The sequence below is a fragment of the Solea senegalensis genome, linkage group LG2 (genome assembly GCF_019176455.1).
Source record: "Solea senegalensis isolate Sse05_10M linkage group LG2, IFAPA_SoseM_1, whole genome shotgun sequence".
NCBI classification, from domain to species: Eukaryota; Metazoa; Chordata; class Actinopteri; order Pleuronectiformes; family Soleidae; genus Solea; species Solea senegalensis.
In genome coordinates, this window is record NC_058022.1 from 25,699,834 (window position 1) to 25,711,743 (window position 11,910).

General features: G+C 39.4%; 1 protein-coding gene across 2 annotated transcripts; it reads right to left on the reverse strand.

Moving 5' to 3' along the window:
• Positions 1 to 3,947: 3,947 nt before the first annotated feature.
• LOC122783670 (gap junction alpha-3 protein-like) lies at positions 3,948 to 11,280 on the reverse strand. Of its 2 annotated transcripts, XM_044048461.1 has the most exons (6): positions 11,216 to 11,280; positions 11,015 to 11,116; positions 8,626 to 8,685; positions 8,327 to 8,415; positions 6,968 to 7,521; positions 3,948 to 6,530 (listed from the first exon to the last, which is right to left on the reverse strand). In XM_044048461.1, the coding sequence occupies exons 4-6, from the start codon at positions 8,393 to 8,395 to the stop codon at positions 5,696 to 5,698; spliced, it is 1,458 nt and encodes a 485-aa protein (XP_043904396.1). In that variant the 5' UTR covers positions 8,396 to 8,415; positions 8,626 to 8,685; positions 11,015 to 11,116; positions 11,216 to 11,280; the 3' UTR covers positions 3,948 to 5,695. The 2 variants fall into 2 exon arrangements, with proteins under 2 accessions (XP_043904396.1, XP_043904403.1); XM_044048468.1 differs by lacking the exons at positions 11,015 to 11,116; positions 11,216 to 11,280 and adding an exon at positions 9,788 to 10,389.
• Between the last annotated feature and the right edge of the window lie 630 nt (positions 11,281 to 11,910).

The window sequence follows — 11,910 nt, forward strand, 5'->3', positions numbered from 1 at the left end:
TTAGAGAACATTTAAAACAATAAACACATTCATTACTTTATTGAGAGCTCAATTCAATGGTAAGAACATGGTATGAAAAACCGGAGTTGTTTTTTCAAATGAATGCAATGCGCTTCCATAGATAAGAGACCGAGCCAGAAAACATCTGCACATGTAAACTGAGGCATAGTGCCCCCTGCTGGCAGCATGGTGGCTGCGAGGGCCTGCACAATGCTGCTTGCAGCTTTAATTATTGATAATATTCTTGTTTTTCAGAAACTAAAGATATCACCAAAAAAGAGTAAACTGTAATGCATGATCTCAAATCTTGATGTAAAAGTCTGATTTTGGAACCTCCAGCACCCCAACTATGCAAACATACATTGAGAGAGAGTTTCCTAACATGTCAACACACTCACACACACATTTTAGTACAAAATTGAAGGGTTAGCTAATACAGAAACATGACTTCAATAGGACCACGCAGTATGGACCTTCTCACCAAAATTCTCTTTCTGTGCTTAGCACTATTTCTATGTGTTATTATCCAGATCACAAGATTAAGATGATTCATGCAGGTTGCTTCAAACGTATTACAGTACAATAATATGCTGTATGATTCAGATTTGAGCTCCTAAAATACAGTAAGACATGAGCATATACAGTAGCTAAAACATAATAATAATAATAAGTCAAAACTCACCTTACTTATAATATGAAAACAATGTCTTCTATGTGAGTCAAAACATATTTCTCTGGCTTTAGTTTTTGTTGCAGTAAGTTGCACTAAAACATAGCAGGGCCCCATAATTGTGTCCACCCACCCCACTTTCACTATTCTGTGTATTATTTTATTAGTTTAGCGCAGTGTTTCCCAAGCTTTCTTTCTGGCATAATGCAGTGACTAATCTACAAATCTAATCTGCAGATCTAATTTTATGAATGGGAAGATTCAGCAAATTTCATTGGGTACCCAAAAGGAAATCCCCCGTGACCCATCTGTGGGTACCGACCCAGTCTTTGGTAAACACTGGTTTAACCACTGCAACAGTAACACACAAGTCACAGCTCAGTCCTTTCATAACTCTGTTTGCCAGTTCACAAAGTTCTGCGGTTAAATCAATAGAGCAAACAGATAAATGTTACGTCATGCTATGTTCTTGGTGGCGTAGCAGTGAATGACCTTTTATTGGCTAATTCCACAGACCTGTAGAAGATGAGGAGACACATTTAAGTGAAATAACCACATTATATCATTAAGTGAATGTTAAGTGTTAAGTGAATGTTTCATGATACACAATTTCTGCATTTACTATCATTTCAACTTATTTTCATCTCTGGAATAAAACTTGGGAAGGTCTCGAGTTTGATGCCATTACTCCTGATGAGAAGGAACCACTTGGTGAATTCTTTCCAAACTGAATATAAATTGATTTGTAAAAATGAAACTTTAATGTCCTCTGTGGGGTGGTTTCAATGGTCCAGCTATGCTCTCCAAATAGATTTTCAAGGAGCTGGATGACTTCAATCGCACAGGTCATGTTGACTCTGCCTTACGCATGCACAACATAGAGAAGCCAGGCGTCCATGATCACATGTTTCTCCTCCAGGTATCATTCTTGCACATGTGATTTAATTCTATAAGAAAAAGGGGAAATAAATCAGATGGAGAATCAGAAGCATGTATTTCAATGATGCCTGCAGTTCAGCTATTATCACCACACCCTGAATGAAGCTACCTGGATGCAGCTGTGAAGTGTCCCAGAGAAGAGAGCACATGCACATTCAGCTCTTTTCTTCAAGGTTCTGTTGGCATTCACGTAGTCACTAATATAATCAGGCTTTAAAGTGACTTCAGCAGCTTTTAAGTCGGTAAAAATTGTTGTTTGTTGGCAATCAAGTCAATGAGTCAAGGCTCAGAGATCCTCACTTCTGAAATAAGGAATAAGTAACTAAAAAATATCCTCAATCCATGCATTCAAGGTGGAATTTGTGCTTGTTTGGCTAATAAATTGTGCAAAATTACACACAGGAGAGTGGAGTCAGTGTAATTTGTGATTATCATGGGTGTTGAAAACTGTTTTTAAAATGTGTTGCAATGTGGACGCAGACTATCTGCCATGACGCTGTGGCAGCACATTTCACATCGCATCGATTGTTGACTTTCCTGTTTTGAGAAGCTGCAGCTTCATTTCACAAGTAGAATACGGTTTTGTTTTTGGCAATAGAACATTTTAATTTAATTTGCAAAGTAATGTTAATTCATATTTAAGTTCATCTTTGTTTGACTGATGAAAAAGTAACTATGTGCATTGTGGAATCCAATTTCTTTATAGATATACAATCACAAACTGCATGCTTTACATTAAAGATTCACATAAAATCAGTTAGAAGGATTACAAACGAGTATCTATAAAAAAAAAGTAGTAGTAGTAGTAATAGTGTTCCATAAAGGGCTACAAGGTTAAGACAGCATGATTGATAAAAGATAATTGTAATCAAATCGAATTGTGAGACCAGTGTGTTTCTATATTAAAGCATTGTTTGTTACTGTTTTCTGTCATTCTGATTTTGCAGGTTAACTCAGGCTCATTAAAAATAGACTTATGGAGAAAATCCTAAGCAGAATCATTAAAGGATGCTAGCGTTTGACCACTAGAGGACCTACTGTACAAATACATAGCAGTGAGTTGATTTCAAGTAACTTGTTGCACATCTACAGTGTATGCAACTATCTCTGTGCAGAAGTTAAGCCTCGACACTGTTAACGTTCACTGTTACGTCGTCATTCGGGTCAGATTGAAGCACAGAAGAATCATAGGAACATTTATTGCCAAAAAGACATAAACATAAACCACAAAATAAAAGTTCCCATTGGATGAATCACTGTGTAAAACTTGACTTATTTATCATGGTGTTATCTGCGTTTGTAGAATTCCATATCAAATATACAGTGCTTTTCACAACCTATAGACAGAAAGGCCAGTATTGGAACAGCATTAGCAGGCATTCAGGGCCTTTTCACTCTCTGGAAGGTTTTTTGTTCAACCAAAATCCCTGGGATTTTCAGCAGGGATAAAAGAAGAGCTGGTCTCAGCACAGCTTCATGGGTGAGGCCATGAGACCATGAGATGTAATTCCCAGGCATCAGATGCTGAAATTTGTGTGTGTTGTGTTTTATATTTTTGAAGGTATTGCAGCTCTTGCTGCCTGTTTGTATCTTGAAGATGGTCTCGAACAGAAAGGTTGAAATAAAAAGGATTTTATGTTTTCCAAAGGTTCTATAGCGTTAACCATTTTTCAGTGGTTGATATGGTTTGTTTAAGTTATTTCTAACAGTAATTGCTGCAGTGTACAAAATATGTCTGCCAGTTTAAGTTGGAGGATCAACGGTTTTCTTGTCTGATTCTCAAGTGGAAAATAATCGCTGCGATGACAGAAAGCAACCAGTTAGGTACAAAAAGTTTATTCAGTAACAGTTCTTTCAACATCTGAGGTAAATGGACATTTACATCAACATGTTCTTTAACATAAGAGTCAGGCACAAGGCACTTCTCTTCAAAGACAGTCACTTTACAATAGCAGTAAAAAGCAGGAAGTTGTTGTTTATTTTGAGCACGTGGGAGTCTGTTTCCCTGCTCGTCGGGTTGCCATGAAAAATCCCATCGCACAACTTCTTTTTTCCAAAATGGGACTTTTGATCAAAGGCACATCTGTGGTGTAAAAGTTGGAGTAAAAACATATCTCCCAATCCAGATTCAGAACAGAGTCATTTCTTGTGATTGTATTATTGCCATAAATAAATAAATAAAAACATCCCTCCTCCTGTTGAACACCCTTTGTTATAGTTCCTCTCTATTTATATTCTTTGTATCCTCACAACAGTGGTCTTTCTATCTAACTGTGCAAATTGTATGTACATATTAAAATATATTAAAAACAGCTTAGAAAGAAAAAGGTTATGAAAAAAAACATTTGACATAATGTAATTTGTTCTCTCTAAATAAATAAATCAGTGTGTGGTTTAGCACAAATCTCTCTCGTTTTGTTTTAATCATTGGTAAAATCATTCCCATCACAGCTGATAACATTATTTTTCTAAAAACAGATGAAGCACTTCTGCTGCCTTGATGTGCTGAAGTTGTTCACTTTGATCTGCGACATGTAAACATTGGAGAGCAGGTAATAAATCCTGATTCCTCCTCAGTTGTTTGGCACTTTTTTGATAATTGCTGCTTGGCAAAACTTATAGGGACACTTTAGATTTCTTTGATTTGTTGTTGTGTGAGGTATTAACACATTATCAGCAAGGATTGTTTGACTAATGTTGAAGAAAACAGGCTGCTGTGAGGCATTTTCATTTTTGTTATTGAGTTGTTTTGGGTTTTTTTTGGCAGGAATTAAAGAAGAGGAAAAATGAACATCCTATTGGGGGATATCTATGAAGAAGTAACTATAAAATCAATTTCTTCAATTATACTGCTCTTGTTTTTTTAAAGTCTACAAGCTACTGTATGTTCAGCAACTCGTCTCGAAAATGAACTTAGAGTCCTCAAAACAGAACACCTTGTAGAACCCGACAGTCCTGTTACACACTGCAAACACAAGCATCAGAAGGAAAGTGTACTGATTTATGCTCTGTTCAAGCTGCAAAGCTACACATTGCTCAACAAAGAAAGAATTTGCTTATAGCTTGAATATGTATTATTCTTTATTTGCATGAACTTTTCTAACTTTTTTTTTTTTTTTTTTTTTTTTTTGCATAAAGTGACCAGTACAAGCACTTGAAGGTTTCCCTATGGTTCCTTAAGGTTTTCTTGCAGCTTGATCCAGAAGTAGTTCTGTGAAGAGTCTATCAACATTGATCACACACACTTGTTAAGGAACTTTATAATGTTGAAACTGATGTAACGGCAGAGATGTTATTTGGCAAACACTGAAACGAGGGTATTCAACTTGTTTTTATGTCTTAGTGAGGACGCATCAGGGACATAATGCATTACCTAGCCCTTAAACCTAACCTTAACCATCACATCTAAGTGTTTAACCCTAACTCTTACTCAATCCCTAACCCTAAAAACAGGTCTATAAAGTTTTGTGGCCCAAATAAAATGTCCCCACAAAGATAGATTTATGTTTTTTGAGCCTCACAAAGTTATAAATACAAGTACACACACACCCACACATGCACAGGGTGGGACTGATGAGTACATCCCTCTCTTCATTGAAACAAACACAGACTCACTGATTCAGACACGCAGCTTCCTGACACAAGATAAAATAAAACAAAAGTGCAAACCTCTCCTCTGATGTAAATGAAACATGCTACATAAATGAAAGGATTCTTTCCTCTTCTTTTTTTAGTTAGTCGTGGTGGCTTTGCAGCCATTTTGACACTGAATGAACGCTTGCATTTAAATGAGTGAAATTGACTTCATTTTAAAATGTAGGGAAACGATAAAAACTAATGTTTTCAAAGTTGACATATCACTACTGATTGGTAAACAGAGCTTCAGCAGAGGGAACTCACTCAGTGTAATCTGGCCAAACTCCTGCTCTTTCCTATTTCTGCTTCATAAATCTGAGATCAGCAGCCACCTGTTTATCATCTGCCTGGCAGAGCATCAGTCTTTTGTGTGCTGCGGTTGTGTAGATTTCCTGCGTATACAGTGTGTACGTCAGATTGCGTATACGTGTGTGTGTGTGTGTGTTTTAGCTACACTGCCAGGTCATCAGGTCGAGCTCTGACGCTGCTGCTCTTATTGGCGCGGCTGGACTTCCAGACGTCGGACGCTGCAGCAGATGGAGGCTGATGCATCTGTGCCCAGGTGACCATGGTAAAGTCATCATGTGGGAGCAGACCAGGTGCTGTGGTCACAGCGTTTTCCCCTTCCACCGCTGTCTCCTCCTGCATGAGGGAGTAAAGAGGGGTATTACGAGGGAGTGTAGGAAACATGGAGCGTTCTTCTTCCGGTGTTAGGGTCGCCTCCTCCTGAGGAGTGGAGGATGAGGAAGATGAGGAGGAGGTGGAGGAGGGGGAGGAGGAGGGGGAGCACTTTCCATTCTGATTGTAGAGCTCCAGTGCCATGTTGTTCCAGTTCTGCTCCAGAGCAGTCAGCTGCCCCTGGCTTCCGATGCTCATATTGTCTCTGCCACCATAAAACGAAGCAGACAGGAAGTCATCTGGGTGGAAATCTGTGCCATCCCTCTTGACGTCGGCTGGCACAGGGGTGACAGCCATGTTTGGGTTTGAAGTAATTATTGTGTTTGAGGCTTCTTCTGGACAGCAGGCTCCGCCCCCCACAATGCTCACAGTGGCGTACACCGGCAAACAGTCGAGCATCAATGGAGATTTCCGCTCAGGAATCGGGTCCGGGTCGCTGGGGTCCTTCCTGCTCAACGGCAGCGACTCGCTGTCAGGTACAAACTCGTTGGTGACGCCCTGTTTGACTTTCTTCCAGCCCAGGTGGTAGATCTCCAGCAGGTTGAGGACCAGGGAGACACAGGCAACCACCAGCATGAAGATGATGAAGATGGTCTTTTCTGTGGGCCTGTGATGACAAACAAAAAAATTCTTGACATAATTATTCTGTGTAAATGATGATCTTGTATTTTATTTTATCGATATTATCACTGATTTGGGTAACATTTAGGATAAGTATGCTAAGTGTATAGTAGTTATGTTATAAGTGTATAACTGCTTTAAAATTAAAACAGATCCTTAGAATAAGCCTTTTATTTACATTTTAGTCAAAGGCTCTGCTTTACAAAGACTGCCATGAGTCTCATCATCATCTTTCTCAGTGGTCCTTTATGAATTTACAGTTGCACATCTTCCACTATTATGATTGCAGACTACAGGCAGTGCAGAAAAAGACAGGTTGACAGGGTTTGACTGTGTATGTGCTGCATTGCAAATGAACAAACGGACACAAGCAAAAAATACAACTAAATCAGACAAAGTCTTCACTGAGTCCCACTTTCTAACCTGGAGATGAAGCAGTCCACTGTATTGGGGCAGGGCCAGCGGCGACATTTATAGAGTGGCTTCAGGTAGAAGCCATAGAGGAAGTACTGTCCCAGGATGAAGCCCACCTCAAACAGAGTTTTGAAGATGATGTTGAAGATGTATGTCTTCAGCAACGCCCCACGGATCCGGATCTTCCCGTGCTCATCCCGAATAGGTGGCTTCTCCTTTTTACCGCCTCCTCCATCACCGATCCTATTGTGATAGAGGGGGTCATGATCTTCCTGGTGTTGCCCCATCTTTCGGAGCTCCTCCTCCCTCTCCCTCCTCTTCTCCTCCATGCGGACTATGTGCAGCACATGGCCCAGGTAGATCAGGGTGGGCGTTGAGACGAAGATGATTTGCAGCACCCAGAAGCGGATATGTGAGATGGGGAAGGCCTCGTCGTAGCAGACGTTCTCGCAACCGGGCTGTTGTGTGTTACAGGTGAAGTCCGACTGCTCGTCACCCCAGACTTCTTCAGCTGCTGCGCCAAGCACCAAGATGCGGAAGATGAAGAGGACAGTCAGCCAAACCTGGGGAGGAGGGAGGGAGGGAGGGAGGGAGAGGTTATCAGAGCAAACAGCCCGGAATGAGAAGGCGGGAAAAGCCGTGATATGAGTAATGTGTGGTATAATAAGACATAATAAGAAACAAAGCAATGTCAGTGTTCTATTTTTGATCGTAAGGGCTTCAACAATTAGTCGTTTATTGACAGATTACTCAATTAGCACTATTTCTATAATCAATTATTTTTTCTCAATCAAATCAGTTCTGTCTTATATGTGAAACCCTGGGGCCTAAAGCAGGGGTGTCAAACTCAGTTTTGTTCAGGGGCCACATACAGCACAATTTGATCTCAAGGGGGCCGGACCAGTAAAAATAGTAAAATAATAGAATAATAACCTATGAACAACAAGAACCCCTTTGTTTTTTCTCCTTTGTTTTACATTTAATGAAGGATATTTTTACAAAACATGACATTTCTTGAGAAATATAAGTGCAATTTCAACAATATTATGCCTAAATTTACTATTTACACATCACACTGGATCTACAAACATTTAGTCACAGGTATCTGGAGCATTTGACATTACGTTTAGATTAGTGTGAAATTTTAACAAATTCATCCTGTGGGCCGATTGGACCCTCTGGCGGGCCGATTATGGCCCCCGGGCTGTATGTTTGACACCCCTGGCCTAAAGCAATATCAGCGATATTGAAACACTTGCATTCAACTACTGCATTTCAGGGTCAAGATTTAATCTTGCTTTCTACAACAGAGTTCTGCAAGAATAATGCAGTGTGATTTTTATCAAGTTAACCATTACTCAGAATCACCTTTCCAATCACAGTGGAGTGTTCCTGAGCATTCTCCAGCAGCCGCCCCAGAAAACTCCAGTCACCCATGCTTCACTTGATTTTCTAGCCTGGAGAAAGACATGAGAGTCTGTGGTGAAGAGCAGGAAAGATACAAACAAGTGGACGTGAGCAGGAGACACTGCTGTCTTCACTCAGTCTCTGGCACTGTTTTCACTTTCAGTGATCTTACTGAAGATATTCAAAGAGCTGTACCGGATTTTGAGCTGGCAACAAAATGATAAAAGAATCGTTAAAAAACAGAGGGAAAGAGGACTTACGAAAATGTTGTATTATCGGTTTTAAATCCATGGACCAGAAATCACAAGAAAAATCAATATCTGGAAAGAGGAGAATAGATATTTGTCAATTTTATAGTTCACAACATATATAACTCTTCTTTTTCTTAATCCACTGAAATAGGATTATAAAAGTGACTTTATTGTGTACATTGCAATAAAACCACGCCACAAAAAGAACCACCAAGCAATATTTAAAATCTGTGTTTGTTTGCTTCGCTATTCTGACAACTTTTAAAAACAGGGATTATCCAGATGCAGCATTCTCATAGTACTGTGTGCAGTAGTTAACTTCCTAAAACATTATCCATAATATAGTCATTTATTGTATAGTATAATAGATTAATGTAAAAGTGTATACTTGACATATTTGACATTTAAGACAATAGTTTTGCATGAGCCGATGCAGTGTAAATTGATTAGTGGCCCCAGAATTACACTTTCAGCAGAAACAGGACAATGTTATTATTTACTTTTACTAGGACTGCACATTTTGGAAAAACCACACAATTCTGATGGAGAAAACTGTTACTTAAATCTTCTATAAATCATGACAATCATTACAATTTAGAGAAGCCATTAAAGTGTTGAAGTTTCCATATGTCAGATTGGAATAAACTGCAAAACCTCCACTGCCTTTATCTGTACGTCACTCTGTGTGAATGAAAGGAAAACTGGTGTCTGCCAATGTCATATCTTATATGCATGTGTGTCTGTGTGTGTGTGTGTGTGTGTGCATTTTCATAGACGTGCACATATTTGTGTGTGTGTGTGCGTGTGTGTGTGCTGTGGCACTGGCTATCAGACAATAGCTGCCATCTGTGGGAAGTGAATGAGTGGATAACAGGTTGTTCCTGTTGAAAGCTGGACTCATCACATCCCAGGAATGCTGAGGGGGCAAATGTTTTCCTGGGATCAACTGATGCACGCACACACGCACACACACAAGTGCACACACACACACACACACACATACTGTAGCATCCACCCCATCTGTATTTCTGAACCAATAAAAAAAAAACAGCCTAATCAGAACTGTAAAATTCTAGTTTTGAATGTGACTTGAAAGTTAAAGGTACAACAATAACATAAAATATCAGTGTAGAAATCCACAATGAGTTCCACAGAGAAACATGGCAAACACCGAAATAAGGACAATGAAGTTTTCAGATTCCATCTCCTTGACAGTTATCATGGCATCTCTGCTATACAGCGGGACGAAGAGACAAATAGCTAAAAAAAAATGAAGAACCCAATTTAGTGACGCTCCCGTGATCTACTGTAACAGCAGCACGTGACATTAACATGATGTGTTGACGTGATGAAATACCATCTGTCATGACAGACAATGAGAAGCTGCCAGATGGACATTGTCTCGTCTGGTATGTGCTTTTGATGGATCAGAGGTCTTTGTGCTACAACAGCCCAAAAGTTAACTCCTGGCTTCCCATTTGCACCTGAAAACGCTGTAAGTCATGAAGACAGTGTCAGTGACCGAAAATGAGCTGAATACACGTCCATAAATATGACAATCCAAATAGATTAACCAAGGGAGGCTCATATACCTGTGCTAAACATGGAGGAAAAATATGAAAAGTAAAGGGTTATCAGGAGTAGAGGAGCTGTTTTCAGTAAACTATCTAATCATGATTTAAGATAAAACTGTAACAGTCAAGTTTCACTTCAATAGATTGAACACAAGACGGAGCATTTGCACATGAGATGCCATCAAATACACTGCAAACACGAGAACTCAGTGACAGTTTTTAATATTGATGCATATTTTAAGTTGGAAATAGAAAGAATACACTGTATGAACTCTTTTGCAGTTTTGCATTGTTTCAATTTGCAATTTTCCAAGTGAAGTGCAAAAATTAAGCAGATAGGTGCTTAAAACCTGCTAAACGTGTCATGATTTCTAAAGTGCAATATAAATATAAATAGAGACGCAAAGAAGCATCACTCACTCACAGCACTTTACAAATGTCATGACATAAATGGATGTGGATGTGCATTATTGTCTTAAAGACAGTGAAAATCATCAAAATATAGACTTTAAGTGCGTAAACTATGGTCATTTGCAGAGAGTCTCAACAGTGTCTCACCCACTCAGTTAAAGTAGGCTGCATTAAGAATATTTTATACACCTAAAATCTCAAATATCACACATTTATTTCTCTTAGTCTCATGTCTTTCCCACAGGGAAGTAAAAGCAGCATGAGACAAGTTGATAATCCAGCAGGTGGAAGGATGATAATCCCTCCTTAACCACCTCCTCCTCTTCCCTCCCACTTCAGCAACATCAGCATCACTTCATCCTCAACACCATCTTCATCATCAGCATCATCATCACCCTCCTGCTCTTGCTTACCGTCTCCCAGCCAGCAGCGCGCTTCTCCTCCTCCTCTCACTTCTGTCCCCCTTTCCTTCTTTTGAGTCCCACGCGTGGGCTCAAAGCGACTGAGCGAGGAGTCTGTGAGATTAGTGGGAGAGAGAGAGGGAGAGAGTTAATGAAGACGCGAGGTTGTTTGTTGTTTTTTTAAAGTGGTTGCGCGTGAAAAATGTGTCCCACGAAGGCAAAGCGCAGTGGGTGCGTCCCGCGTGGCCAAGGCCAACCGCCACAGTCACACACTGGCGTGTCCCTGCATTGGGTGGGGAGGTGGGGGTGAAAGGTTTGTGTGTGCGTGGATGTGTTTTGACAAATCCACTCCATCAATCGTTTATCAGACATGAAATGACAACTGCTGCTGCAGGAGAGTGCACTGAAATAGTCGACTCAAATAAAAGTACTACTAATTAAATGAAAGTACGGTACAGGTAAAATAAAATAAAATAAAATAAAATAAAATATTCTTATTCTGGTTTTGTATATTTAAAAAAAAAATTCTTATTATTATTGTGCAACATAATTCTTACAATGTCTGTTGTCTGTTAAGCAAAAAGACACCAAAACAAATTCCTTCTGTGTTTAAACCCCACTAAAAAATATGACAATAAATGACTAAAAAAACAGATTCTGATATACTACATTAATGTAATAAAAAAGTTACTTAAACAGCAGGGGATCTGAATGAGTGAATCGCATTTTTAAATAAAGGAACCTTTTTATGAATTAAAGAGAAAAAACAAAATAAAACATGTCAACACAAACACTAAGGGATGTACATTGTGTCACTTTTTTTTTGTTTACATTTTTCTGCAGATTTAAGATTCCCAGACTTTTATTAGGCGTTTGAGGCGCCTAATAAAAGTCCGGTGCAGGTCTTA

Coding starts and splice junctions, on each gene's coding strand:
- LOC122783670 (XM_044048461.1), bottom strand. CDS start 8,395: ATGGGTGACTGGAGTTTTCTGGGGCGGCTGCTGGAGAATGCTCAGGAA. Junction 7,522..8,326: donor ACTCCACTGTGATTGGAAAG/GTGATTCTGAGT, acceptor CCTCCTCCCCAG/GTTTGGCTGACTGTCCTCTT. Junction 6,531..6,967: donor GTGGACTGCTTCATCTCCAG/GTTAGAAAGTGG, acceptor TTGTCATCACAG/GCCCACAGAAAAGACCATCT.